The 27,212-nt window shown below is 46.2% G+C and overlaps 14 protein-coding genes and 1 non-coding gene across 15 annotated transcripts; 7 read left to right on the plus strand and 8 right to left on the minus strand.

Moving 5' to 3' along the window:
- Window positions 1–146: 146 nt before the first annotated feature.
- C7M61_001101 (uncharacterized protein) lies at window positions 147–2,004 on the minus strand (the record flags this gene model as incomplete). Its single annotated transcript, XM_024856519.1, has 2 exons — window positions 147–590; window positions 877–2,004. The coding sequence occupies 2 exons, from the start codon at window positions 2,002–2,004 to the stop codon at window positions 147–149; spliced, it is 1,572 nt and encodes a 523-aa protein (XP_024716118.1).
- A 746-nt stretch (window positions 2,005–2,750) lies between these two features.
- On the plus strand, window positions 2,751–3,695 carry NOP1 (rRNA methyltransferase; the record flags this gene model as incomplete). Its single annotated transcript, XM_024856520.1, has 1 exon — window positions 2,751–3,695. The coding sequence occupies one exon, from the start codon at window positions 2,751–2,753 to the stop codon at window positions 3,693–3,695; it is 945 nt and encodes a 314-aa protein (XP_024716119.1).
- Window positions 3,696–4,208: 513 nt separating this feature from the next.
- HEX3 (SUMO-targeted ubiquitin ligase complex subunit) lies at window positions 4,209–5,279 on the plus strand (the record flags this gene model as incomplete). Its single annotated transcript, XM_024856521.1, has 1 exon — window positions 4,209–5,279. The coding sequence occupies one exon, from the start codon at window positions 4,209–4,211 to the stop codon at window positions 5,277–5,279; it is 1,071 nt and encodes a 356-aa protein (XP_024716120.1).
- A 134-nt stretch (window positions 5,280–5,413) lies between these two features.
- Window positions 5,414–6,805, minus strand: C7M61_001104 (Imp2'p; the record flags this gene model as incomplete). The annotated part of the gene is made up of 1 exon (XM_024856522.1): window positions 5,414–6,805. The coding sequence occupies one exon, from the start codon at window positions 6,803–6,805 to the stop codon at window positions 5,414–5,416; it is 1,392 nt and encodes a 463-aa protein (XP_024716121.1).
- A 288-nt stretch (window positions 6,806–7,093) lies between these two features.
- On the minus strand, window positions 7,094–8,677 carry C7M61_001105 (uncharacterized protein; the record flags this gene model as incomplete). Its single annotated transcript, XM_024856523.1, has 1 exon — window positions 7,094–8,677. The coding sequence occupies one exon, from the start codon at window positions 8,675–8,677 to the stop codon at window positions 7,094–7,096; it is 1,584 nt and encodes a 527-aa protein (XP_024716122.1).
- Window positions 8,678–10,304: 1,627 nt separating this feature from the next.
- On the plus strand, window positions 10,305–12,254 carry GUT2 (glycerol-3-phosphate dehydrogenase; the record flags this gene model as incomplete). The annotated part of the gene is made up of 1 exon (XM_024856524.1): window positions 10,305–12,254. One exon carries the CDS (start codon window positions 10,305–10,307, stop codon window positions 12,252–12,254), a length of 1,950 nt encoding a protein of 649 aa, XP_024716123.1.
- A 157-nt stretch (window positions 12,255–12,411) lies between these two features.
- On the plus strand, window positions 12,412–13,602 carry C7M61_001107 (3'(2'),5'-bisphosphate nucleotidase 2; the record flags this gene model as incomplete). Its single annotated transcript, XM_024856525.1, has 1 exon — window positions 12,412–13,602. The coding sequence occupies one exon, from the start codon at window positions 12,412–12,414 to the stop codon at window positions 13,600–13,602; it is 1,191 nt and encodes a 396-aa protein (XP_024716124.1).
- Window positions 13,603–13,631: 29 nt separating this feature from the next.
- Window positions 13,632–15,209, minus strand: C7M61_001108 (tyrosine--tRNA ligase; the record flags this gene model as incomplete). The annotated part of the gene is made up of 1 exon (XM_024856526.1): window positions 13,632–15,209. One exon carries the CDS (start codon window positions 15,207–15,209, stop codon window positions 13,632–13,634), a length of 1,578 nt encoding a protein of 525 aa, XP_024716125.1.
- A 260-nt stretch (window positions 15,210–15,469) lies between these two features.
- On the plus strand, window positions 15,470–18,037 carry C7M61_001109 (RNA helicase; the record flags this gene model as incomplete). The annotated part of the gene is made up of 1 exon (XM_024856527.1): window positions 15,470–18,037. The coding sequence occupies one exon, from the start codon at window positions 15,470–15,472 to the stop codon at window positions 18,035–18,037; it is 2,568 nt and encodes an 855-aa protein (XP_024716126.1).
- A 473-nt stretch (window positions 18,038–18,510) lies between these two features.
- On the minus strand, window positions 18,511–19,608 carry C7M61_001110 (peptide-N4-(N-acetyl-beta-glucosaminyl)asparagine amidase; the record flags this gene model as incomplete). Its single annotated transcript, XM_024856528.1, has 1 exon — window positions 18,511–19,608. One exon carries the CDS (start codon window positions 19,606–19,608, stop codon window positions 18,511–18,513), a length of 1,098 nt encoding a protein of 365 aa, XP_024716127.1.
- A 354-nt stretch (window positions 19,609–19,962) lies between these two features.
- Window positions 19,963–21,612, plus strand: ALG6 (dolichyl-P-Glc:Man(9)GlcNAc(2)-PP-dolichol alpha-1,3-glucosyltransferase; the record flags this gene model as incomplete). Its single annotated transcript, XM_024856529.1, has 1 exon — window positions 19,963–21,612. The coding sequence occupies one exon, from the start codon at window positions 19,963–19,965 to the stop codon at window positions 21,610–21,612; it is 1,650 nt and encodes a 549-aa protein (XP_024716128.1).
- A 194-nt stretch (window positions 21,613–21,806) lies between these two features.
- Window positions 21,807–23,233, minus strand: C7M61_001112 (uncharacterized protein; the record flags this gene model as incomplete). Its single annotated transcript, XM_024856530.1, has 2 exons — window positions 21,807–21,815; window positions 22,058–23,233. The coding sequence occupies 2 exons, from the start codon at window positions 23,231–23,233 to the stop codon at window positions 21,807–21,809; spliced, it is 1,185 nt and encodes a 394-aa protein (XP_024716129.1).
- Window positions 23,234–23,528: 295 nt separating this feature from the next.
- C7M61_001113 (uncharacterized protein) lies at window positions 23,529–23,870 on the minus strand (the record flags this gene model as incomplete). Its single annotated transcript, XM_024856531.1, has 1 exon — window positions 23,529–23,870. The coding sequence occupies one exon, from the start codon at window positions 23,868–23,870 to the stop codon at window positions 23,529–23,531; it is 342 nt and encodes a 113-aa protein (XP_024716130.1).
- Window positions 23,871–24,080: 210 nt separating this feature from the next.
- Window positions 24,081–27,192, plus strand: C7M61_001114 (beclin 1; the record flags this gene model as incomplete). Its single annotated transcript, XM_024856532.1, has 2 exons — window positions 24,081–24,830; window positions 25,918–27,192. The coding sequence occupies 2 exons, from the start codon at window positions 24,081–24,083 to the stop codon at window positions 27,190–27,192; spliced, it is 2,025 nt and encodes a 674-aa protein (XP_024716131.1).
- On the minus strand, window positions 25,341–25,422 carry C7M61_001115. Its single transcript has one exon. It is a non-coding gene; the product is annotated as a tRNA-Ser (tRNA).
- Window positions 27,193–27,212: the final 20 nt, after the last annotated feature.

Below are 27,212 nucleotides of genomic sequence, written 5' to 3' on the forward strand. Positions count from 1 at the left end.
GAAAAAGATTCATCATTCGTACGCCGATATTTGCCTGCGTGGTTTTCACCGTATCGTTGAAAGAATTCGCTGACCACCCCTCGCCTACAACACTTGATCTCGTTACCTTTTCATTCGTAGACAATTCTAATTATTCAGCTGGCCCCTTAGATTCCAAGTTTCTTCTCCATCTCACTGTGGAAGTCTGGAACGTTTCTGCCAGCCTCAAAGCCACCCTTGTAGATATCTTCCCAATCAACTGTACTTTCTCTGTTCATCAAGATATCTTTATGCAAAGTGTCGGCGCCACCAAGCACCTGTGGTTTGAAGTCGGTGGCCTCGACAAGGTCCATCTCCATGGTTCTACGGATTGGTTCACCAGCACCAAACACACGTCTGTAAGTCTCCATTCTAGTTTCATGTTGGGTTTTCTCCCAATTTTGAATTCTTGACTCCAATGGATGACGGTTATTAAGCTGGGAGGCAATATTCAATGGTCCTTCTTGTGCCCTCAAGGTATCCTGCAAAGCTGGTGTGTTCTCAGAAGCATCCCCGAAGGTAGTGGTGGAAATCGAGGAAGGGTTTGTCTTTTCGGGAACAGCTCTCAAAGACTGACATTAGTTTCGAATTTTGAGGATGAATTATTCAATTGACGTACCATTTTGATTAGTTACTTTGGTGGCAATAACATTATGTAGGCGAGCGACAGATCGTTTTGTCGATATTGGGTCACGTGCACTTGGCTGCAAAACAGCATCCGAAGAACAAGAAGAGAACATGGGTTTTCATGTTAATCTGATTAATTTTAATTCAGAATATAGCTCTATAGTCTATTTAAGCGAGGGTGGTTCTATGCTACTTTGCTTTCGCGATGAAAGCTATTCACATCCTCTCCACTGGCTCGTCCACAACATCAATGAGCCGTTCATTTTTGTGTGCCTTGTCCTTGAGGAAGTCAGGAACAATAGACCAATCCTCTGGTTGAAGAACACCGTTGAAACAAAGGGTGCCGAATAAAAGGGTGGCAAAGCCAAACAATTGCAAAGAGCTGAAGGACTCCCATCCCAATACCATTGCAGTAATCCAAACCAAAAGCGTCCTACAGCTGTCGATCGTCGAACGTGCTGTGGCAGATAGCTTTTGAGTAAGAGACACTCCACAGAAGTTGAACGATGAAATGCAAATCATGATAAGGAACGACGAGATGAGGACCTCACGCAGCGAGAAGGTCTGGGTCAACGACTCACGCAAATTGAATGGAGAGTCAGCGAAATTATCCTTCGACTGAATCAGTCCAATAATGAAGTTAAGAACAATCAAAGAAGTTGTCAAAATCGTAACGCCGAAGAAGCCCTCAGTATACACCAAGCGCAATGGCGTGAAGTGGTACTTGGCGAGAATCTTTTCCTCAACAACAAATTGTACAGCCTGAAGAGAGACGGCCACTATAATCAAGGACATACCAAAGATGACGAGCGCTGGTTCCTCTGCGTTTGTTTTTGCTGGACCTGCTCGACTACCTGAATACCCCACAATACCTATACCGAGGGTGACGATTACCAATGCAATCCACTCCAAAGGCCTTATTCTTCTGTGGAGGAAAATTACCGAAAGCACAGCGACGAAAAGAACTATGGCGCCTCTGGTCATTTGGTAAATTGAGACGGGTGTGTAGATCAAGCCCACATTCATAAATGTGGTGGCCAACATATCGCACACAGACGGAATAGCAAGAAGCATGCTTTGACTCTTCAGCGTAGGCCGTGTCTCACCGGTCAACGGTTGATATTCAGCTCTCCGTGAAAAGGGTGACTTGTAGACAAGGTAGTACACAATATAAATGCCCAACTCACCGATGAACATCTGTAGAGTCTGAATAGCTGGTTGCTCGAAGTTCTGGTGGGTATTCACATCGGGATTTGAGCAGTTTTTGACACATTGATTATCCTGGTATTTGGTAAGGAGGGAGTTAAGACACCCACACACCATGGTGCCAATCACTATGGCAACTGTGTGAAAAGACATGGTGATGTTGGATACTTATCGATCGTAGCCTAACACGCATACGGCACCGGATCCACTGGTCGATCGGATACCCAATTGGGAGGAAGACAGCTGTATGTGCAGGTGTTGACTGATAAACCGATTATCCAGTAGAATCTGGATTTAGTAAAGTCTGATAAGACTGATAATTCTGAGATATCATCGGGAGGGTCTTACCAGCTTTCAGGCTGTGTTTGGTGTCAATTTGATTAGTGTGGGGTGAGATACATTATAACGTGTCCCAAAAGGGTAACCACATAGTAAATTTCGTGCCGCACGATGGGCATCGTTTTCACCAATAGACCTTCAGTTTGAAGTCTACCAGGAATACCCACACAAAAAACTATTTTCCGAATCTTACATAGAATAACAACTGGGTTTTTGCTGATTCGAAAAAGCTACATAAAGTATCTCGCAAGTGTTTCTAGGGTCACCAATTGTGGGATATTGTAATTTTTTCATCGTTCATAGGCTTAAATGGCTCCCTACACTGATATGTCAATATTGAAGCAGTTCAAAGCACCAAACCTGAGAATAAGAAACATTTCCAACTCCACTAATCAAAAGAAATCAATCTCCGTACAACGTGGCAGGCGTATTGACGTCGATGGGTTTCCCATTCGCTGGGGTTACCCGCACGGCATCTGTAGGAGCGCACTATACTGTAGAAAAATTTTTCCCATTTCTCATACTCTCTACCTTACCATACAACAAATAAACACACAATAATGTCTTTCCCAACTAGAGGCGGTAGAGGCGGTGCCCGTGGCGGCGCCAGAGGCGGATCCAGAGGTGGTTTTGCTCCAAGAGGTGGCAGAGGTGGCGCCAGAGGTGGTGCTAGAGGAGGTGCCAGAGGAGGTGCCAGAGGAGGTGCTCGTGGAGGCCGTGGTGGTGCCAGAGGTGGTCGTGGTGGCGCTAGAGGCGGTGCCCGTGGTGGCGCTAAGGTCGTTATTGAGCCCCACAGACACGCTGGTGTCTTCATTGCCAGAGGTAAGGAGGACTTGTTGGTGACCAAGAACATGGCCCCAGGTGAGTCCGTCTACGGTGAGAAGAGAATTGCCATTGACGAGCCAGCCAAGGAGGAGGGTGCTGCTCCTACCAAGATTGAATACCGTGTCTGGAACCCTTTCAGATCCAAGTTGGCTGCCGGTATCATGGGTGGTATCGATGAGTTGGGTATTGCTCCAGGCAAGAAGGTCTTGTACTTGGGTGCTGCCTCCGGTACCTCCGTTTCCCACGTTTCCGATGTTGTCGGTCCAGATGGATTGGTCTTCGCTGTTGAGTTCTCCCACCGTCCTGGTAGAGAGTTGATCTCCATGGCTAAGAAGAGACCAAACGTTATCCCAATCATTGACGATGCTCGTCACCCACAGAAGTACCGTATGTTGATTGGTATGGTTGACGCTGTGTTTGCCGATGTGGCCCAGCCTGATCAGGCTCGTATTATCGCCTTGAACTCCCACTTGTTCTTGAAGGACCAAGGTACCGTTGTCATCTCCATCAAGGCCAACTGTATTGACTCCACTGTTGACGCTGAGACTGTCTTTGCCAGAGAGGTCCAGAAATTGAGAGAGGAGAGAATCAAGCCATTGGAGCAGTTGACTTTGGAGCCATATGAGAGAGACCACTGTGTTGTCGTCGGTCGTTACGTTAGAAGCGGTTTGAAGAAATAAGCCGTGAGCACACGCATTATAGGGAAGCATTGAGCGGGCATACCATGTATTTTAGGCAGATTTGCATCGATAATAAAAGAAAAGACGATTAAGTCCGTGATCCGTAAAGTTGGTTCTTTTTAGTTCCATTCTTCCACGAACTGGAATCTTCATTATATTAAACTTTGTAATTTCTAATGAAAATTCTGTTATTCATCACTGAATGCAAATTTCCAATTTTGGGAAGCCAAAAAAGAAACGGGTTTCTCATTTAAGGTTAAAGCAAGACTGGCCTGAACAACTGCGTAGATCTGGGTATCCCTCCTACTTTTGGAGATCGAAGTCACGTGCGCGAAATACAGCAGCACTGTTCAGCTCGCATGGTGCCTGATATGTCAGCGATCTGAACCTAACATAAAACACAACTAAGTTTTTCCTCATTAGTCACATTTTCTAGCTCTACTTGCTTCAAAAATAATCCACTTCCAACTTGAATGTTACCTTTTTTGACCGACATCCTACAGCTACGACAAGATGAGTGAGCAAGATACTAAACAACCGTCAAGAAGGCGGCGTTCGAGTATAATAGAGGTTGTCAGTGATGGCGAAAATGAGCCCGGACTGAGTTTCAATGAACAAGATCACCGACACAGTATCATAGAAGTCCCTAGTGATGCTGAGCTGGATGCATCCAATGATGAGCTAGAAATAGTGGGTGAAGCTCCAGCTCCCGCCGTGGACGATGACGAAATTCAGATTACCGGTCAAAATGAGATGAGACCATCGCCTATTCAATACCCTGGTGCACCTATGGAGGCTGTTCCTGTCGATGACCACCGTGAGGAACGAACACCCACTCAAACGCCACCTACGCCGCGGCCACCAACGAGACAGCGATCACTATTCGGGAGAAATCCAAGAAGAAATACGAGAAGAAGAACTGCTGGACAGCTGCTTATGGAAAGACTCAACTTTGCGGTACCTTTCAGTTTCTTCAATCTTCCGGAGGAGGAGCGAAGAACCTTTTTTAATTACTTACATGCACAAGACACAGCAGATGAGATATCCGGCGCTATACTAGCCCGTTTAGAAAGAGAGGACGATCTGGCCCTTGATCGCAAGATAGAAAAGGAAAAGATTTACAATCGGGATACGCTTCGCAAAAAGCGAGATGAAGCTAAGGAGGAGGATAATTTGCACACGACCAACATCACTCCCACAGAAAACCTTCTTTGTGAATTATGTGGTATACAGTTGGGCGAAGGCATTCCAGATGACTTCATACCCGACCCTAAGTATAACAGACATTTGTCAAAGTATGTTGCGGATAACAAGGTCCAAGCCCCATGGTTCTGCGTCACGCAATGTCTAGAAAGTGATAGGGCACTCTCCAAACGTGTCTTCGTTGGAAAGTGTGGCCACGTTTTCTGCGGAAGATGTATAAAGAACATTGGTAATAGAGCACCAGGAAGGCGTTCTAAGAAGAAAGATCAGGAAGTGTCAATTGATAATCCTATGATCAGCGCTCCACGAAAATGCCCAGCAGCAGACTGCTCGCATCAATTCTCTCGTGGCAAGCGTGCATTCACAGAGCTTTTCCTCTAGGCTGCTTTTACTTTGGACGGTTTTTTGGGTATGGGATAATGGTTATGGTTTTGGTGCAATGATATAGACCTTCGTAATTTCGTTTATGATAAGTATAAATTTGCATAATGCGTAGAAGAAATAAAGCATCGTGATTAATCAACTCTAGCTTCAGACAAGGTCAAAGGCTTGATGTTGTTGGAGAAGATGGAGGAGCCGTTCTTGAATCTGTTTATCTTCTTCAACTTTTCTCTCACCACCATCACAGGGACACTAGACTTTGTGACCAAGTAATTCGATAATGATCCCAAGAGGACTCCCTTGATAGCACTCAGACCCTTCGATCCAACCACAACTAGCGTAGGCTGTAGGTTGTCGATGAACTCCAAAATAAGATGACGTGGGATCGGGTGATGAATGATCTCAATGACAATATGAATTTGTAGTTTAGTCAATTTCAACAAGTTCAAAACTTGTTGCTTGGCACGATTGAGCATATTGAGCCTTGCGGTCTCTCTCTCGTTGTTGGAGTTTGCTTTAAGATTATGGTTGGCATCATTATCTTCAATAACACAAACGATGAAGAGAACGGAGCCGTCGACCAAAACGGTTCCCAAACACCACTCAAGGGCAAAGATTGACTCTGGACTGAAATCCATACAAAGAAGGAACATCTTGGGCTTGACCTTAGGGTTTATGAGTTGGAAAAAGTTACCACGTGTAATGGTTTGGATAACTCTTGAGTGTGCGATATTGGAGTCAATCTCACCTTCCTTGATTGTCTCATTCAATTGCGATGCAAACTCGGAGTCCAACTTGTCCTCTACTGCAGAAGTGTAGGGCGCCATGAAGCCTTCGCCCTCACCGTTGTCATCCTGGTCTTTGGTAGAATAGCTTCCGTGAGGGCCTCTCAACTGCTCATTCTCTTGATCAATGATCTTCCGCCTGTAAGCTTGGTAGGTCTCCAATTTCTGTCTTCTGGCTTCGGCATCCTGATCGGAGTTGTTAAGATCCAATCCTTCCTTGCCAGTGAGTGCATGTTTGTTCTGTGAAAGCTTTTCAACAACATCAAGGTCGACATCCTTGCCGATGTTGCGTGCATTAGCGACTGCCCGCTCTGTGGCGGTTAACTCCTCGAGCTTTTTGATGGTTTGTCTGTCGTTCAAATTCGAGTTCTGCAAAATTGTGGAGATCTCCAGTATCTTTTCATCCTGGCAGGCGTAATTGGGTAAGATGTTACCAGTCCCATCGTACTGGAACTTTTCGTTATCGTCATCGTCACTGATATGCTCCTCTTCTGACATTTCATTTTCCCAGAGAGCATTGTTACCGTTTTCGTCATTGACTTGTTCATTGGGGTCTCTCAACCGCTCCAGTGGATCGTGGTTGGTAATAGACCACTTGATGTCTTTATTGTTGAACTCGTCATTCAGGGTTGAAGAGGATCTGCTGTTGCTATTGGAAGGGGAGTTGGACCGGCCTCTCGACATGGATTTCTGGATGATGGCCAATTTCTCAGCCTCTAATCTGGACTGACGACTCGCCATATTTGTTTGTGTCTGTAATTGCTGAGAGGTTTCCGGAAAGAGGAGTTGTAGGTTGTCGCAGCGTTAATTGATTTTACTATGTGCCAAGCCCCGCATACTTAGATATGGGTCGCACTGTTTGACCGTAATTGTGCATTCGGGGCATGACTGATACTCGAGTTGACCGAAAATTACTTACTTGCCGGTGGATTCTGTTGTGTTGTATATGAAAATATAAGTATGCTGAGTCTCTCATTTTAATATCTCTGTCATTTGGACGAAGGCTAGTTCGGTTGCGAACATTGCTGTCTACGCCTCATCTTCGTCTTCACTCTCCCCAAGATACTCCACCATGATGTTGTCACCCAGCTTCAACCCATTAAACTCCTCAATCGTCTGTTGTTCACATGGCAAGTTTACCTTTGGGAACGGCTTGAAGAGCTCAAAGTTAAAGTCGAATTTTTCGCAGAACTCTTCTATCGTCAACTCCGACTCCTCATAAGCCTCGTTCTCCTCTCTCTGAGAGAGTTGCGTCTCGACGAAGAGATAGAGCGCCACGACAGGCATGCTTTTGGGAAACTTTTGAATCACACGGCGACCATCGGGGATCTTAAATGACACTCTGATCAGATCCTTTGGTGTTGCTTCTTGTGCTTGCTCTTCGAACCAAGCCTTCTCCACCAAGGTCTGAATGAAGTTCTTTCTCATCTGTTCCAATTCCTTCTTCAGACTCTCTTCTGCCTCCTTTCTTTGCTTCTCTTGCTTCTTCTCCCTGTCTTGTGCGAGAGATTCAAGATAAGCCTCGTCTTGTTTCTCCTTAAGAAGTCGACTTAACTCCATCTCTTGCTTGTCGTACCGCTTGGAGACAAGTTGTGGATTAAAATGGTTCACACTCTTCTTCAAGCTGCGAAGAACTTTGTTCACCACTTGTTGTTGCTCATCATCAATATCAAATAAGATATTCGATTTGAAGATGATAGACATCGAAGACATAACCTGAGGGTTTCTGGTCACATTACCCACAAGCATAACATACGGAAGTCTCCGAATTTTGTAAGTCTGAGCTACTTCAAATGCCTCGGGACTCTTGTCAACGTTGGCTAAGTAAATCTCGTTATCAGGACATTCTTCTAGAAGCAGTTTCAAATGCGGTGATTGTAGGAACTGGCGAGCAAATTCGACGCATGAGTCATCAACCAATATGGTTGTCAAGAATTTGAAGTCTTTCTGGGACTCTTCATGGCATTTGTTGAAATCTGTGGTTCGTAAGTGGAGCTCCGTTGGGTTGATGCCCTCGGCGATGCTTGTTATGTCATAAGTCTCGTCATAAGTGTCCCAATTAAACAGGCTGGGAAGTGCTTTATACAATGGTGATGAGTTCCAGCCCAACATGAATTTAAGGAATGAAAAGAGCATGGAAAACGCCCTGGGTATGATAAGGAGAATGATCCACAAGATAGAGGGCTTTTTTTGAACCACAGCTGGTGATTCAGCCTCTGTCTTTTCGGAAACAGCTAACGCTCTCCGGGACATATGGATTCCGAGGTCGAATTGCCAATGATTGCTGATCTTTGGGGCCTTGGGTAGTTTCGGCAATAAATGATCTAGCACAAACTCGTCATGTAGATTTCTATGCACTGCATTGGATTCAAATCTTTCGAATCCTGAGGCCAGGGAATCCAGCGGCGTTGGTTCCTCGATGGGTGTGGGGTTCCTCTGCACGTTATCTAGGCCGCTTTCGAAGAACGATAGGACAGCATTATTCAAGTTGAAGCTGTGATTCTGGAGCAAAATGACACTCTTCTCGGCCTTGTCCTCGTCTTCAAGCGAGACGTTGGTAATGGCCACAAATTCGTCAAGCACACTTTTCTGTTCGTCTGTCAAAGAGTCCATGGTCTGACGTGGTAAAAATGTGTATGAAGATTGTGTACTCTATGTTAGACGACTGCAGGCGCGGGGGTAACTCCTAAGTGTGTTGGGAAGTGGGCAAGTCGACTGAAAATATGAAGGTGAATTTATTATTTCGGTCTGGTCATTCTTAGAAGGAATTATGGAAATTCGGGTTCTATTGATGAGTTGGTTGGCGCTGGCGTGCTAATCTGCTGGTATGTAGTAGAGTCCGACTAAGAATCAATGCAGTCATGGCCAGTGGTTATCAGTTACACTGTCACCGAAGCTACTGAGGTCACCAAAGCCGTGTCGCTAATCGATAATTTAAGTATGGGCCACTTGATTCTTGAAACTGCAAGGGCCCTTCAATAAATGTTACATAAACGAACTGCCCTATACACCCAGTCACCAGCCCAAGCATAGGCTGTGAGCCCTTCTGTACATCTCTGGAAATCCGATTTGCCTCCACACGTCAATCCTACATATCGCTGGCTTTGAATCACCTGCTCTCTATGTGGCCTCTTCCACCATGTACGATTTCTTATTACCCCAGTTGCCTATGTTCCGGTTCAGGCCGAGCGAGCGTTTTTCGACTTTTCGGCTTTTCCGCGCCCGTGGTAAGAATTTGCAACCGTTGCGCACGAATTATCTTGCTATCCCAATTCATCATACCACCGTCCAAGAAAAAGTAAAAAAAACGCTAAAAGTTAAAGTAATACTCTAATGTGTTGAAACTCAAATCACGTTTCACAAAACCAACCCCCAGACCAACTCACAAGCCACGGCGCCCGGACATGTTCCTCGGCGCCCGCCAAGGTACCACCAATCCCGACCCGCACAAGACGCTCGTGCCATAGAATCACGCAATCAGCCATATTAACGGTCACCTCGCCAGCGGCGTCAATCTAAGACACGGGTTCCTTCATCTAACCAATCACCTCTGCACCCCAGATGCACTGGAGCACTGGCAGCCGGCCCAATCACATGATTGTGCGGATCAATGGCGGCTGGGCACCCCAGGCTCCGCTGGTGCGGTACCGAGGAACCAGACCCGTGCTACTACCACACTAGCTTCGTCAATAGGAAAAAAAATCCCACCTCCGCCGTAGAATTGCAGCATGGCCTACGCCTTCAACGAACAAAAAATAATTCAAAAAAACCGTTCCCCTGCCCCTCCCCCGCCATACGGCTGCTCGCTTGCTTTGTCGTCGCGACCGGAAAAACGAGAAAACGGCCTCGAGCCTCATGGCCCATGAGCATGGAGCATATGCCCTGCCGCTGCGCATTTGCACATCCTCGGGGCCTTTTTCGCAGCCAACTTTGACTCGCTTTCAAAAAGAAAACCAGTTAAACCGGGCAATACAGTTGGTTAGTTTCCTGTCGGGTCACGCCGGGTGGTTTCTTTTGCGATTGTTAGTGGCTTGATTCGGCCTTGGGTCCACGCGATCTGCAGCACCGGTGTTGTGTCCTCCATCCGGGACCGCTGCCGTTGCTTAATTTTCGTTCGCTGCTGCTTTGTGCTGCCCCACTACCCTCGACTTTTCACGTCACCGTTGCTGGCACATTTTTTTTTCCCGTTCCTGCCACTTCGTTTTCTGAAAGCAACCACTCTTTTTCTTTTCCACAAAGAATGTCTCGCTTTTTCAAGTCAACATTCTTCAAGACTGCCGCTGCATCGGCTTCGGTGGTTGGTGCCGGCGTCGTTTATCTCGACTTTGTCAGGTCCCCAAACCCATCTAACTTCAAGAACTCCTACGAGCCTCTTCGTAAGAAGCTCGATGTTCCTCCTTCCAGAGAGGAGCTTTTGAACAACGTCAAGAAAACTGACAAGTTTGATGTCTTGATCGTCGGTGGTGGTGCTACCGGTACTGGTACCGCCGTGGATGCTGCTTCTCGTGGTCTTAACGTGTGTCTCTTGGAGAGAAGCGACTTTGCCTCCGGTACCTCCTCCAAGTCCACCAAGATGGCCCACGGTGGTGTCAGATATTTGGAAAAGGCTATTTTCCAGCTCTCCAAGGACCAGTTGGACTTGGTGATCGAGGCCTTGAACGAGAGAGGTAACATGCTTAGAACTGCTCCTCACTTGTGTTCCGTGCTCCCCATCATGATCCCTGTCTACAAGTGGTGGCAAGTGCCCTACTTCTTCATTGGCTGCAAAATGTACGATTGGTTTGCCGGCCACCAGAACTTGAGATCCTCCACCGTGTTTTCCGCTGAAACTTTCGGCGCCATTGCCCCTATGATTGATACTGCCAACATTAAGGCCGCCTGTGTTTACCACGACGGTACTTTCAACGATGCTAGATTTAACGCTACTTTGGCTGTCACCGCCGTTGACCACGGTGCAACCGTTTTGAACTACATGGAAGTCAAGCAATTGATCAAGGAAGATGGCAAGTTGGTTGGTGCTCTCGCAGTCGACAAGGAGACTGGCGAGGAGTACAGAATCAAGGCTACCGCTACTGTTAACGCTACTGGACCTTTCGCTGACAAGCTTTTGGAAATGGACGAGGACCCTCAAGGCTTGCCTCCTAAGCAGGAGCAAGCCCCAAGAATGGTTGTTCCTTCCTCCGGTGTTCACATTGTCTTGCCTGAGTACTACGGTCCAACTTCCATGGGTTTGTTGGATCCTTCCACTTCTGACGGTAGAGTTATGTTCTTCTTGCCATGGCAAGGTAAGGTTCTCGCTGGTACTACTGACACCCCATTGAAGAAGGTTCCAAACAACCCTGTGCCAACCGAGGAGGAAATCACTGACATTTTGGGCGAGTTGCAAAAGTACATTGTGTTCCCTGTCAACAGAGAGGATGTTTTGTCTGCCTGGTCTGGTATCAGACCTTTGGTTCAGGACCCTGCTAAGATTCCAAAGGGTAAGGATGCTAACTCTGGTACCCAGGGCTTGGTTCGTTCTTACTTGATCACTATCTCCGAGTCTGGTTTACTTACCATTTCCGGTGGTAAGTGGACTACCTACAGAGAGATGGCCCAGGAGACTGTCGACACCTTGGTGAAGAAGTACGACTTTGGTGGCAAGAACTTGAAATCTTGTCAGACCAACAAGATCTTGCTTGCCGGTGGTGAGGACTACTCTAAGAACTACTCTGCTCGTTTGATTCACGAGTACAAGATCCCATTGAAGTTGGCTAAGCACTTGAGTCACAACTACGGCTCTAGAGCTGCCCTCATCTTGGAGTTGTATCAGCAAAATGACTACAACAAGTTGCCAATCACATTGGCTGCCACTCACGAATACATCCCTAACGAAACCAAAAACACCGACGGCACCATCTTGTCCTACCAGTCCTTCGACGAGCCTTTCACCATTGCTGAGTTGAAGTACTCCTTGCAGTACGAGTACATCAGACACCCTCTCGATTTCTTGGCCAGAAGAACTAGATTGGCTTTCTTGAACGCCAGAGAGGCTTTGAGCGCTGTTGACGGTGTTGTTGAAATCATGAGAAACGAGTTTAAGTGGGATGACGAGACCACGAAGAGATTGTCCGACGAGACCAAGGAATACATCAGCCTGATGGGTGTTTCCTCCCAAAAATTCAACGTCACTGACTTTGTTGTTCAGTAATCAGGCTTAATGCTCCACGACCAAGGTAAAGAAAATGCCTATTTATTAGATTCAATAGATCAAGATACACCACTTCTTAAATGGCTGCAAATTACAGTCCTGTAGAGATCAGCTACGCATCTACGTCAACTTCTCTCACGTGCCCGCACGTCTAGATATGGCCAGACCGAAATTCATTTTCCTATTACTATCTGTCGTTGCCGCCGTGTGGTTATCCAAATTCTTCAAAATTGCCCAGTCACTGAAGATGGTTGCTGTTGATCATCTCTACGCTAAAGAATTGAAGATTGCTTCTCTTGCGGTCAAGAGAGCCTCGGTACTCACAAAGGGACTCAGTGATTCCATTGTGGAGTTGTCTAAAAGTGGCACACAAATCAAAAATGATAAGTCGCCTGTTACTGTCGGTGACTATGCATCGCAAGCATTGATCAACAAGGCCATCAAGCTCAGTTTCCCAGATGACAACATTGTCGGAGAGGAGGACTCTCTGTCTTTGAAGGATGGATCTGAAGAGGCCAATGCACTCAGCAAGCGTATCTTGGATCTATTAAGTGAAACACAACAAAAAACTGGCAAATCTTCAGAGGATCTCGGAGAGCTTAAAGATTTGAAGGAGGTTTACGAGAGCATTGACTTCGGTAATTATGAGGGGGGATCTAAAGGCAGATTTTGGGCACTTGATCCAATTGATGGTACCAAGGGTTTTTTGAGAGGTGACCAATTTGCCGTGTGTTTGGCCCTTATTGAAGACGGAAAGGTTGTTCTTGGTGTCATTGGTTGCCCTAACTTACCTGAGCATATCGTCCTGAATGACAAACAATCTGGTACTAAAGGAGGCTTGTTCTCTGCTGTTAAGGGCGTCGGATCCTTTTACACACCCCTTTTTGAGACGGATGAGTTTGTGCCCTTGAAGGACCAAGAAAAAATCAAAATGACGTCTGAGACTTCTTCGGCCACCCTCAAAGTGGTGGAGGGAGTTGAGAAGGGCCATTCTTCGCATTCTACCCAGTCTCAGATCAAACTGAAGTTGGGATTCAGTGAAGATACTGTTGCTCAGCAGACTATCAACTTGGACTCTCAAGTCAAATATTGTGTTTTGGCCAAGGGTCAGGCAGATATCTACTTGCGTTTGCCTGTCAGCGATACTTACAGGGAGAAAATCTGGGATCATGCAGCTGGTTACATCTTGATTTATGAGAGCGGTGGTCAAGTAGGTGACATTGGAGGCCAAGCGCTCGACTTTGGTAAAGGTAGACAATTGGACTCTAAAGGTGTGATCGCCGCAAACAAGGCAATTTTCCCGAAGGTGATCGAAGCTGTCAAGGACGTGTTGAGCCAGGATGCTTAAACTATGTACATGCAATATTTTCGAATGAATTATTCAGTAACCTCAACAACGTGGTAGTTTTGTTTACCGGTTCTGATGAGAAACAATTTCTCATCCATCAAGTGGTTTTCTTTATCAAAAAGAACCACATCATCTGGGTCAACGAATTGGTCTCTGTTCACACCAAAGTAAATGCCGCCACCCTTAATGAGATTCTTGGTTTCATTCTTTGACTTGTTGAGGATCTTGGAAAGCAATGTGCTCATCTTCAAATCGTCTGGGTTCCGGAACGAGCTAAGCAGAATTCTTTGCAAGATTCCAGAATTTCTAAATTTACTGATCAACTTGTCCGCAGTGAGGTCATCATCAAATGGCTGGTCTGGAGTGGGGAACAAAAAGCTAGTGATGTAAGCCATCTCATCTCCTACACCAGGGCCGTGAATCATGTCAACAACCTCCCTGGCGAGCACTCTCTGAGCAATTCTGTTACCAGGATCTTCTTCGTGTTTGCGCAATACTATCGAATCAATAGATTCTGTTGGCAACAAAGTGAGTGCTCTCAAAAGCTTACTCACAAGATCATCGGGCGAGTTGATGAAATACTGATAAAGCTGATATGGAGTAGTGAGCTTGCTACTGATAAAAACAGCGTTTCCGGCAGACTTGCCAAATTTCTCTCCTGAAGCGGTTGTCAACAAAGGGACTGTCATTCCGTAAGCAGGCAATTCTTTGCCGTCTTTACCAACTCCACCAGACAGGCGCTGAACTCTGGAAATGAAGTCAACACCAGCAGTAATGTTGCCCCACTGATCATTTCCTCCTAACTGGACATTCACGCCCTCGGTCTTGAAAAGATGCCAAAAGTCGTAAGCCTGCAAGACCTGGTATGCAAATTCGTTGAAACCGATACCCTGTTGAGATTGCAAGCGAGACAGGATAGAATCTCTTGCAAGCATTTGAGACACTCGTATGTGAGTTCCATAAGTTGATAAGAAGTCGAGGAATGAGATTGACTTCCACCATGAAGCATTGTTAGCACTATGGATTTTACCGGCTCCTTTGGCATCAATGTGTCTAGACTCAGCGTACTTAACGCCGTTAGCCAAGAAGCTTTTGATCTGTGCTTGTATCTTCTCCACATTTGCAGCTCTTTCCTGATTATCAATCAACGCCCTCTCGGTCTTTCTTCCACTGGGGTCACCAACTGCACCGGTGGCGCCACCAACAAGACCAACAGCATCATGACCTCGTAAGACAAAATGGAGAAGAACCATTAAAGGAAGCAAGTTACCCAAATGTAAGGATTCAGCAGTGGGATCAGCACCACAGTAGAGTTTCATCTTTTTGGCATTGGCCTCAGTGAGCTTGTACAAATCGTCACTGGTAAGTGACTCCACAAGGCCTCTGTTGAGTAAATGACCCACAAGCGAGCCCTCCAAATCTGTCTTGTAGAACTCTGGCTTCGTGAGTTCTGTCACCGATGGTACAATTGAGATAGTATCTGGAGGTAGCTCCACGGTGGGCACAGTAGACTGCCACCTTTGATTAGAAGCGAGCAATTTGCCCACTAAAGGCTGGTATTGGCGTCTGGCTAGGCGAGGACCTGGTTTCTGAAGTAGTTTTAGCATGCGTCGAAGTTGACTGTGCGCGATATGACTTATAGTACTTCAGGCGATAAAGCATATCCACCAGATCTAGCCGGTTTTTCATATATCGGGTGGCGAGAAAATCAGGAAATACTTTGATTGTGTAGTACTAAAAGTGTTAATTAATATATTGCAAGTAATGTTTGGAACATCCTAGGCCTACTTACTGGGTCATAGAAACTCATCCACAACCGTTAGATACATCGCGCATCTCATCTCTTTACTACCAAGACTCGAAACATATGTCTCCCGGACCAGCACCTGCAGGGCTGGATGGCTCCGGTTCCAAGAAACGAAAAAGAAAGAGGTCTAAGAAAGCTCACACTGAGTCAGGCAACCTGGAAGCGGATGTCCATACCAACAGAGTTAACAAGAAGACGAAGTTCACCGAAGACGACATCGAGTTACCCAATGGGGATCATCTGCAGCCTATCGAGTCCAGCATTCTAGAGAACGAAGTGAAGAGTAACTTCGAGGAGGACTTTATCGATACAACAAGTAAGCCCAAAGAAGCTGTGCCCGAGAAACAAACCACTGAAGAGGATTCATCTCAACCCAGTGAGGATGCATCCAAGATAGCCAAAAGCGAGTTTAAAGAGAACCTGAAGCATAAACAAATTACGGAGATCAAAAATAGTGCAAAGAAGTCGAAAAAAAAGAGAGCTGTCTTTTATGATGATAATAGCGACGACGAGGACGATGATGGCAGTGGGTTTCAAACCCATAGCACTACTTCACGAGCAGTTCTCAAGGAGAAAGCGCAAAACCTTCTCGAACTCAGAAAAACCCTTCCCATTTATCATCATAAGGATAAGATCATTTCCTACGTTCAGAATAATCAGGTCGTCGTCGTTATCGGTGAGACAGGTTCAGGTAAATCCACCCAGATTCCTCAGTTCTTAATCCCGCTCAACAAGAAACGGATTGCTGTTACCCAACCACGTCGAGTTGCAGCTGCATCGTTAGCAACTAGAGTTAGCGAAGAATTTGGCTGCCCGTTAGGCGAAGAGATCGGTTATCAAGTTCGATTCTCCAACGTCACATCGCATAACACGAAAGTCAATTACCTCACGGACGGTATGTTAATCAGAGAGCTTATGTTGGATGACAAACTCTCCAAGTACAGCACCATAGTAATCGATGAGGCCCACGAAAGAACCGTGCTCACAGATCTCACACTTGGCTTCCTTAAGCAATTGATCGTGAGTGGAAGAAGAAAAGACCTCAAAATTATTGTCATGTCTGCTACGTTGAATGCTGACCTTTTCAGCAAATTCTTTGACTATGCACCAATTTTGTATGTCGAGGGAAGGATGTATCCAGTTACAAAGCATTATCTTAGCGGTTCTTCTGAAGACATCGTCGACACAATGGTGAGATCAATTGTTCAAATCAATATGTCAGAGCAGGAAGGAGATTTCTTATGCTTCCTCCCTGGTCAGGAGGAAATTGACAATTGCGTCACCATCTTGAACACACTAGCACCACTGCTTCCCAAAGAGGCTCCTATGATCGTCGCTTTACCTCTTTATGCTGCATTGTCTCCGGGCCAGCAGATCAAAATTTTTGAAAAACTAGGCCCACGAAAGAGGAAAGTCATTCTAGCGACAAATATCGCAGAAACATCGATCACTGTCAGTGGCGTCAAGTACGTCATTGACTCGGGGTTGAGAAAAGTCAAGGTGTGGAGGCATCAACTTGGCTTATCAACATTACTCACGACCCCCATTTCTCAAGCATCGGCCAAACAAAGGGCTGGTAGAGCAGGTAGAGAAAGTGAGGGTAAGGTGTTCAGACTATATTCTGAAAAGCTTTTTCTCAACAAGCTACCTAAACAACAAGAAGCTGAAATTGTCCGTAATGACATTATCCTACCTGTCTTAACCTTAAAAAAGATGGGAGTGGAAGACCTTTTAAATTGGACATGGCTTGAGCACCCTGGTAAGGAAGCCATTCTTGGTGCTCTCCATACATTGCATTTCTTGGGAGCGCTTAATGAGACTGGTAAAATAACGTCACTTGGCTATAAGATGGCCGTGTTACCATTACCCCCATCCTTGTCGGCCGTTCTCATCTCTGCCTTCGATAATGGCGTCCTCCAAGATGTTATTGATATTGTTTCCTGTCTATCCGTTGAAAACTTGATTCTTAATGTGACCGGAAACGGAGATCTTAGAGACGAGATTAACTATAAACGGAGGCAATACTGTCCTTTGGGTACAAGGCTGGGTGACTTGATCGCACTCAAAGAGTATTTCAACTACTACAAGGAACTTAGTGATTCAAGCCACACAGCTGAGCTCAAGGCTTGGTGCAAGGAATTATTCTTCAGCTACAAAGGCTTCAAGAATGTCATGAGAGTCAGAAAACAGATAACAGACTATATGCTCTCTACCATCAAGCAGGACGATTCCATTTCACAATCGGAAAAAGAAAATCAGCTCAAGAAGCTCAGAAATCAGCTCAGCTCTGGTGATGACCACGAGATTATTGAAGAGGATGATTTCAAACTGCTTTCCAAAGCATTGGATATCCCAGCGATTCTCAAATCTTTTGTGAAGGGCTTTGCGCTTAACACCGCAATTGGGATGCCTGACAGGTCATTTAGAACTTGTTCAACGGGTCAACTTATCAGCATTCATCCATCATCTAATTTATTTGGCAAGGCGAACATTGACGCCATCATGTATATTGAGTTCGTCTACACCGCCAAGGCTTACGGCAGAAACTGCTCAGTGATTGAGCTTGCCTGGCTTCAAGAGGTGGCTCCAAACCTTCTTGGTGGTGCCAAAGTCAGCATTAATGAGTAAATAGACTTAGATATATAAAGCTATAGAATGGATCCATCTTTGCAGCCATGTTGGGTGCACGGGTGCAAGTTATGCACAAGGCTACTCACTTTGAGTTATCTACACGGTAGGAACTACATGTCTAAAGATGAACCACTTCCGCTAATAGTTGCAGATGACGAAATTTACGAAGACGATGAAGCAGGCCTTTTTGTGAGTCTAAGGACTATTGGAATCATTGTACTTGTGTCAACATGGGCAATATTCTTAATCTCGGTGAATTCGTTCTTCGAGATCTGGAGATTCATCATTGCACCGTTGAAGTATTATTCTGAGACCAAAGACTTATACATGTACCTCAAGAATGGTTTTTTGATTGTGGATTACTATGTTGTCAGCTTGTGGTGCCTATATGTTGTTTTCTGGTGGTGGGCTTTACTTTCATGGATAGGCCTCAAGTTGTTCAGGCAATCTAAAGGATTGCAGACATAGCTTCAGGCACCATCTTCGCCACGAGCTTTTGTCCACAGGGCATCGCCCGTCTGTCTTCCTTTTGGAATGCTAGATTTTTCCACGCGGGCGTGTGAGACTTCCTTAAGGGATGCAATTTCTTTGTTGTGGACTAGAATGAGTTGTTCGTATAACTGATCATACTTTTCGTTATCATCTCCGTCATCAGGGCTCTCGTGCCAGAACATAATCATGAGACGAGCATTGATCCGTTTTATGTATTTCAGAATCATTGCCTCGTTTGAGACGACATCATGCTTCGGTATGCGCTTTGCTTCGTCAGTGATATACTTGTCGCTGAGATCAATGATGTACGTATCGCCAACTCCGATGACATAGCTCATTTTCTTACCCCAGTTGGCACAGTATAGCGAAGGCTCATCAAATACATTCTCGCATGGGTCAAGGTGAACCCACCTTTTTTGCTTTTTACTGTAGTACTCGCACCAGACATGGTCTTCCATGTTCCAGATGTACCTGAGCTGAGCCTCTGGCCCAAGCACTGACTGCAAAACGAGCATGAAGCAATTAACCCATTCGCCGCAGCGCCCTCGTCTCGTTTCCAAAAGCTTGGCTGGACTATTGATTCTTGGAAACTCGACCCTTGTTCCGCATGACTTGCACTTATACTGCTCGATTAGACTGATCTCGTCTGGATTCACGATTGGTGGACCTGCCACTCCAATTGACTCGACTTTGTCCCCTTCTGCACCACAGTTGTTGCAGTCTGGTTGATTGACCCATTTGAAGAAATCGATCTTGAAAAAGGCAAGGGTTTCTTGTACAAGAAGGTCCTCATAGCCCCACGCTTCGTCTGGTTGGGACTGTTCTCGCAGATCTAGCCTCTCGAATATTATTCCCAAATCCACGGCATCTAAAGCCTTTTCAGCGTTTATGGGGTTTTTATATACAGCCATTCTATGAACCAACGAGTTAATTGTGTTTGCAAGCCGAGCATCTCGTTTATCTCGCAACCTAAGCGAAGGCAGTTTGTCGAGCTTCATTGCATCTTCAAGAACACATTTTGCGTAGCAAGAGATGAGTTTCTTACCCAAATTGCTCCAGTCCGATTCGACCCCCATGCTGAGTAGTAGACAACGATATAATCAAGCAGACAAAGAAATCTCGGACTTACTTCATAGTGTTTTATGAGGCAAAAAGATAACGACAACTGCAGGATAAGACCTGCGCAGGGCGAGTCCATGAAGCATACGGGAGTGAACCTACAGTAAATAATCGGAAGCAAGTTTCGATTGATTTTTCTGAAAATCTTTGGCTTGAAACTTAAAAATTAAGAATAATGAGCTTTCTACGTTTAAAGAACCAAGGCGACGATCTGGTCGCACCATAAAAGTGGTGGAGTTATAGTGGCCTACACTTTCTCAGATCTGCACAAACTCTCGAAGATTGAACGAGCTTCAGAAGATACACCAACCATGGCAAAACATTCTGCCAAAAAGAAGAAAGCAGCTCCCCCAAAGAAGCAGATCGTCGAGGTAGATGACGATGTCTCCTCATACAAGCAGAATCCTTATCTTAAGACCCCCTTGTATGATCTTTTGCATGTTTTCGAGAGAGCGCCCGACCAGTGGGCTGCCCGATACATTTTGATCTTGAGTGCCATTTTGCTCAGAAGTGCGGTAGGCCTAGGGCCCTGGTCTGGAAAGGGCGAAGAACCTATCAATGGCGACTTTGAAGCCCAAAGGCATTGGATGGAAATCACAATTCATCTCCCGATCAACCAATGGTACTTCTACGACTTGCAATATTGGGGTCTCGACTATCCACCACTCACCGCTTACCACCTGTGGCTCTGCGGTATATTTGGTAATCTAATTGACAGCAGCTGGTTTCAGCTTGACAAGTCCAGAGGTATCGAAACACCAGCGATCAAGACCTATATGAGATATACCAGCTTGGCAAGTGAGCTCATTGTGCTTTTCCCTGCCATTCTTCAATTGGTGTCATTGCTTGGTGGAAAGAAACTTAAACTTGGAAGAATGCATCAAATCGTCATAATTGCGTTGATTGTCACCCAGCCACCATTGATTTTGATTGATCACGGTCACTTTCAGTTCAACTCCATTATGCTTGGCTTCTTTTTGTTTTCCGTTTCAGAACTCCTCAAAGACAATCTCATGATGGCGTCAGTCTGGTTTATTGCCTCCATCATGTTCAAGCAAATGTCACTTTATTACAGTCCCTTCATCTTCTTTTACATTTTGTCCAAGTTGTTCAAGCCGCAACAGAAACTCGTCAAAACCATAGCCACCTTTGACATTCCTAAACTCATCGCAGTTGGAGCAACAGTGGTGGTTTCAATCATCGCCGTACTTACACCATTCCTCGTGGCGGCTCAAGATGTCACCGAGTTAGAAAAGCTCATCAGACAAATCGTGCTCAGAATGTTTCCATTCGAGCGTGGATTATTCGAAGACAAAGTTGCTAACTTCTGGTGCGTTACAAACATTATCTTCAAATACAGAGAGTACTTCAGCCCAGAGCAACTCAAGATTCTCTCTCTTGGGCTAACACTCTTGTCAATACTCCCACCCTGTTTGATTGCATTCTGGAAAAACATCACTCGCAAAACAACCCCACCAACTTTGTTGATCTATGGCTTCAGTGCTACTGCTTGGGGCTTCTACCTCTTTTCGTTCCAAGTGCACGAGAAGACAGTCTTGGTGCCATTGATTCCATCCACTTTCTTATTACTTCTGACTGATCCAAACATGGTTGGAGTCGTTCAGTGGATCAATAACATCTCAAGTTTTAGCTTGTACCCGCTTCTCAAGAAGGACGGCTTAGTCTTGCAATATGTGACACTAACTCTTCTTGTGAACTGGTTCGTCGGAGGTTTCAGTATTCCAAGCAGAAGCTTGTTATGGCCTGAACTGCTGCTGATCATCACCAAGCTTGTTATTCTTGCGTCATATGCGGCTGCCATCATTTACCACATTGTCGATTACTTCTTTGCACCACCTGCAAGCCTTCCAGATTTGTGGGTCATCTTGAATTGTGTTATCTCATTTGGTTGTTTCTCGTTCTTTTATTTGTGGTTGAACTACAGCCTAGTGAAGCTTTAGATTAACGACATACGGGTAATATGGCATTGGCCTTCAATTGCTTCTCCGAAGAGAATATCCCCCAATGACGATCCCAAGATGCTTTTCCTGGCAATCTGGACCTCCACTCCTCGTCGAAGGCCTCAAAATAGTACCACTCATATTTGCCTCGAATGTGAGGAGCAGCCTGACAGAGCCACGACTTTAGAAATCGGTTATATCTTCTTGGGTTCGCCTTGGCGGCCCCATTACGTCCACCATTATAAGGCCACCCGAGCTCAGATATGACGATCTGGGTGCTAGGCGGTACAAGCGGGCGGACCTTCTGCTCCATAAGCTCCAATATCCAATCTGCTGCCAAATGTACGGGTACCCTGTCATGAAATGGAGTAGTATTGACGCCGATGATGTCACATTCTTGCGCTAATGTTGAAGTAATGGCGCTCCCATGTTCGCTTGTTCCGACTGGGATCTTCTTTCCAATGGTTGCCATATGGTGCTTCAAACTCTTAATAAGATTAATATGATCTTCCTCCGGTATGTCGTTTCTGTAACGCACCTCATTGCCAACAAAAATACTTTTGATGAGTTCTTCTGGAAACTCTTCGACAATGCGAAGTGTGTTTTCCATCTCTAACATATTTTGCAGTTGGTTGGGGCCAATCCAAACTCCAACAGAAACGGTCAATTGAACTTTCGTTCTTTGGATGGCCTCGAGAAGGTACCTTGCCTGATTGCACCTCGTGCTGTAGGTTCGGATTTTTGACGTGATTCTTGAGAGAAGAAGCACGTCTTGGTTTGCTTCTTCTTGTGAGAAGCTGCAATCTCGAACGCCCAAAGGCGAGTACACGATACCATCGAACTTTGGGGCAACAAGATCGTTCGAAGACCGTGGTGTCTCAAGGTCGTACGTATTTGCCAAATCTCCAAAGAGACTCACACGAGCTTCCGGCTCAGCGTTCTTGAAGTAGTTGGCAGTCGAAAACGCACTTCCATTAATGGCGAACATAGTAGCTGGGATGAGGCACCCTGCGGCGAGGAAAAGTAAGATCCAGGCCACAATTTGGGAGACGCTGTAATTTCTGTTCTTCAACAGTTTTTCTTCCAATGGATCTTCGCTAAAATCGCCGGCGTACTTGTTGGAAGATGGATTATGGATCGCATCGGACTGGTTCAACTGATTGCCGCATGGGGAGTCATAACTAGTTGGTGAGATCTCGTGCAATGGCTTGAATACCACCGTGTTGGAAGACAGCTGCGCTTGGAGATCACTCCATTGGTTGCATTGTCTACTTTGAGCCGCTCCTGCTTCAGCATTTGACACAAACCCAGGCTTTGGGATCACTGGATTCGAATCTGTGTTGCAGACATTGACCGAGTATGGCAGAGAGGATGTTTTGAGAGTGGCATTGAAACCCGGCGACAGATTGACAAATCCGTTGTTTTGGAGAACTTGTTCGCTCCTCATTTGTTGAAGAGCTAGATCTCTCAATTCATGGTCAGTTGACGGAGTAGGATCGTGGATTCCGGTATGAGTGTTGAAGTGATTTGCGTTCGGAGAAGTATCGACTACTGAAGGTGGCGGTCGCTCAGGAGGCAGCGAAACGCCACGAAAGCGAGCTCTGGTCAGATTCGGCGACATGAGCGGATGAGAAAGAGTATTTGTGAAGTGGGTGTAGATAATGGTTGCAAAAAATTGAGAGATCGCTAAGCGGATGCCCCGGTGCAGGCGCAAACAATAGCCGGATCGTGGGCCCCCCGTAAAGATCTGTGGAACAATCGAAAGAATATATAAATGTATTTTCAGAGGTATTATGTAACCAGGGGCCAGCGATGGGGATCTGCGTTCTAAAAAATGCTGTGTTGCAGAGCCGGATTTGCGGACCCCTTGAGCGTGGATCGAAGTGAAACTGTAGATCTGCGAATGCCAGATAGCATTAGCATTTGCAGAAACCGACCATGATATTTCCAAAAAATGCAGCGGTGGAACTCAAGCAGCCTTCGCCTGTGGATGGGCAGCATGCGTCGCATGCACCGAAACAGATGCAATAGTCCTGGCAGAATTCCGTGCATTCGTTCGTTTCTCTGTGATAACCAGACCACGTTTCGGAGACAGTTTGCATGGAGACTCTTGCGTCAGTACTCATGGGAGAGTTGGGTTGGGGCTCGGAGTCGATGACCTTGTCGTCATAATGGTCTCTGGAGGCCAGAGGCTCGTCGTTGTTCAGAAACGCCAAAGGTTTCTGGTCCGGGTCGGAATCAGTGGAGTGGCTTGACATGATTCTGGCGCAGCTGTTGGGAAGAAGGCCACGGGCGGGCACCGGGGATCAAGGCAGAAACAGCGAAAGAAAAGTAGCACAAGGAACTGTCGGTACTTGATTCAGGCAAAAATTTAGCGTTGGTGCGCGCATATATAGTGGGATCAAGTCTCCTAGCAAGGTTACCCGTTCGCGATGAACTAAAAAAAGAGCCGTTTGCGCCAGTCTACAATGCTGGCGGGGATGGACCTCTTCGACAAGAAATTGGAGCTTCTCCAGCTCTACTACCCCGGCTACTCCGCGTCTGTGCTCAGCGAAATCTTGCGTGGTTGCCATGGAGACGTTGCCCAGGCCAGAAAGCTCATTGATGGGCCTGCAAAGCTGAAGGCTCCAGTGCAGCGCACCCTTCCGGTGAAACGCAAGGCCGAGCCTTTAGCCCCAGACGCCCAGAAGCGCACCGCACAGGGCCCCTTCCACAGAACAATCACCCTCAACACGCCTGACGATGTCAACGAGCACTTGGGTTGCTATGCGCTGCTTCATCTCAATTTTTTCCCTCAGGAGCTTGCAGACGGCTTGCTACACGAGCTTGTCTCGTCTAAAAACAAGTTCCATTCTAGGCAATTTTATCTTTTTGGCAATTTATGTCAGCTGAACATGATGGTGGCTCCGTTTGCAGCCCGCGACAACGACTGCCCTGCCTTGGTGTACAATGGGCTCGCGGTAGGAGGCTCTGCTGGGCCTCATGAGTACACACACCGCTTCGATCTGGCTGCGAAACGCTTGGAAACCTGGATGAATGAGACGGTGATCCCCGGATCGAAACGGCTTCCTTTTCAGCGGAAAGATCGCTGGAAAGCCGGCTTTTGCGTGGTAAACATGTACGAGAAATTGAACAATCACTTGGACTGGCATCTGGACAGACTTTCCAGCATCGGTCCGCATAACTTCATAGCATCGGTGCTGCTTGGGCTGACGCGAGTTTTTAAGCTTCGATCGACCCACAACACCGGACCGGTTTACCTGGTACCGCTTCCGCATAACAGTGTTTTCCTCATGCGGCCAGGGTGCCAGGAGGAATATAAACACACTTTGGGACCTATGGCGAAGCTGGTGCTGTTACATCCCGATGTCGGCTCGCTACGCATTAGTCTCACGTTTCGGCACTACCCCGCCGATTTCATTCGGAATTTACCAAAGTGCCGGTGCGACATTCCAATGATGCTACGGCGGGCTTTCAAGAGCAAGGAGACGAGAGGAACGTACTTTTGGCTGTGTGAAAACGTGTATCAGAATAAGGATTGTGGGGCTTTTGAATGGGCGGATTTTGATAATTGGGATGGACATTTTATAGCCACTTCTCAGGAAGTAGCATCTCGGTGGCTAGCGCCTGAATGAATTGACGATTTGGAAAAAAAGTAGAAACTGTCAAAATTGGCTGCAATTTGCAAAAAGATAGCTGCCACAATGGCTGCGATATGGAAAAAATAACGACAACTGCAGGACTCGAACCTGCGCGGGCAAAGCCCAAAAGATTTCTAATCTTTCTCCTTAACCACTCGGACAAGTTGCCTTGATGTAAGTGGTAGGCACTTAGGTAAAATATGAAGCGTTTTGACAAAGTCGAATTTGTTGAATGTTGTTGAGAATTTAAGAGTAGGTTTAGGTAAAACGTTTTGATGCTATGGGCCGGCCTGGGCTCTCAGAACCCCGGAATGCCCAAGTTACAGCATTTCTTTGCAACCAGTGGACCAATTATAATACAACCATTGCTGGCCACTTTTTTATAAAAACATCCATCACTCTACTGAATTTTAGATGATTTCATCTCCTGGTGTAGGATATATCCATGCTTCAAGTCAGGGTAAGCTGTCAGCTGCAGTGCGAAGCATACTATCAACCCTAATCTCAACCACACCTACAACTCATGAGTGTATACCACTGCCTGAAATGTCAAACGCCATTGCGGCTAGACGACTCACTCAAAAAGCTATCGAAGGTTCAAAAAGATCTAATCATAAAGAAAGCAACGCAAACCCCGAAAGTCCCCTTGGCATCACCCTCCAAGTACATTCCCCATGATAGACTCCAATTGCTAGAGGAAGCGCTAAGCAGCACTAGCGATGCTGCAATCTATAAGAATGGAAGTAACTTGGTGCAAGAAAAGCCACTGTCGTACGACTCCAAGCATTCGTATGTCTACGTTTCTGATCACGAGGATGAACCTGAGGAGAGTGACAGACAAGGATCCAAAAGCCCTGACCACGAGGAACAGCTTCCTGATTTCTCAAGAATCAAGTCACTAGGACTAGTGTTTGACATATTGTCGCAAAACCAAGATGTTTCTCACCCAATGAGCTCAGAGTGTGCTCAGCTACTTATCAATAACTACAAATTCAAGTTTGATCAAAGCCAACGCGAGAAGGAGTACTACATTTCGTTTTTGAAGAAACTAAGGGAGAGGGAGAATAACTTTTCAGCAACTGCAGAGGCTGAGACAGACACAAAATTGGCGGAAACAGCCCAGGAGTTACTCCTGCTTCATGATCTAGAACGTAACAAGCTCGAGGAACTCGAGGAGTTGGAGAAGACGTACGAGGATTTGCAAAGTCAGCTAAGTGAACTAGATGAACAGCTTGAACAACTCAATTCAGAGAGCCTCAATGACGTACTCCGACTCAAAAACACACTTACAATGGATCTCTCGCAGAAGCAGAGCCACCTCGACCATTCCAAAGCATTGTACCAGAAGCAGCTAGACCACCTAGACTCCCTACGCACGATAAATATCTTCAATCGCTTATTCCAAATTCTGTTTGACGGGAGCGAACCCTGCGGCAGAATAAATGGGTTCCGGCTCGGTCACAAGATGCCCTGGCCAGAGATCAACGCTGCACTTGGCCAAATTGCTCACCTTCTCAAATTCCTCATGACAAGGTTGAAGGTTGATGTCGATGGTTACAAGCTAGTGGCTATGGGCTCGAAATCGTACCTCGTGAAGACGTCAAGACATGCCCCCGAAGAAGGCCGCAGCCAGAATTCACCCGTTCTACAGCTACACTCGACCAATGAGTTTACTCTTGGCAAGCTCTTTAACTTCAACAAACTCGATGTGTCGATGATCGCTTTGCTAGACATTGCAAGCCAGCTTGAGGCGAAGATCACCGAGTATGATGAGGAGTTTGAGCTCCCGTACCCAATTGCACCAAACCACGACAAGATCGGAGGGAAAAGTATCCGTGTCACGCTGAACAACCGCTGGACGGAGGCGTGCCGGTTCTTTTTGACGGACTTGTCGTGGATGCTCACCTTTGCCAGCGCAAGAGGCGACACGTCTACATAGAAATCGCGATTTGCAGCCAC

The sequence above is a fragment of the Candidozyma pseudohaemuli genome (assembly GCF_003013735.1).
Source record: "Candidozyma pseudohaemuli strain B12108 chromosome Unknown scaffold00001, whole genome shotgun sequence".
Lineage (NCBI taxonomy): Eukaryota > Fungi > Ascomycota > Pichiomycetes > Serinales > Metschnikowiaceae > Candidozyma > Candidozyma pseudohaemuli.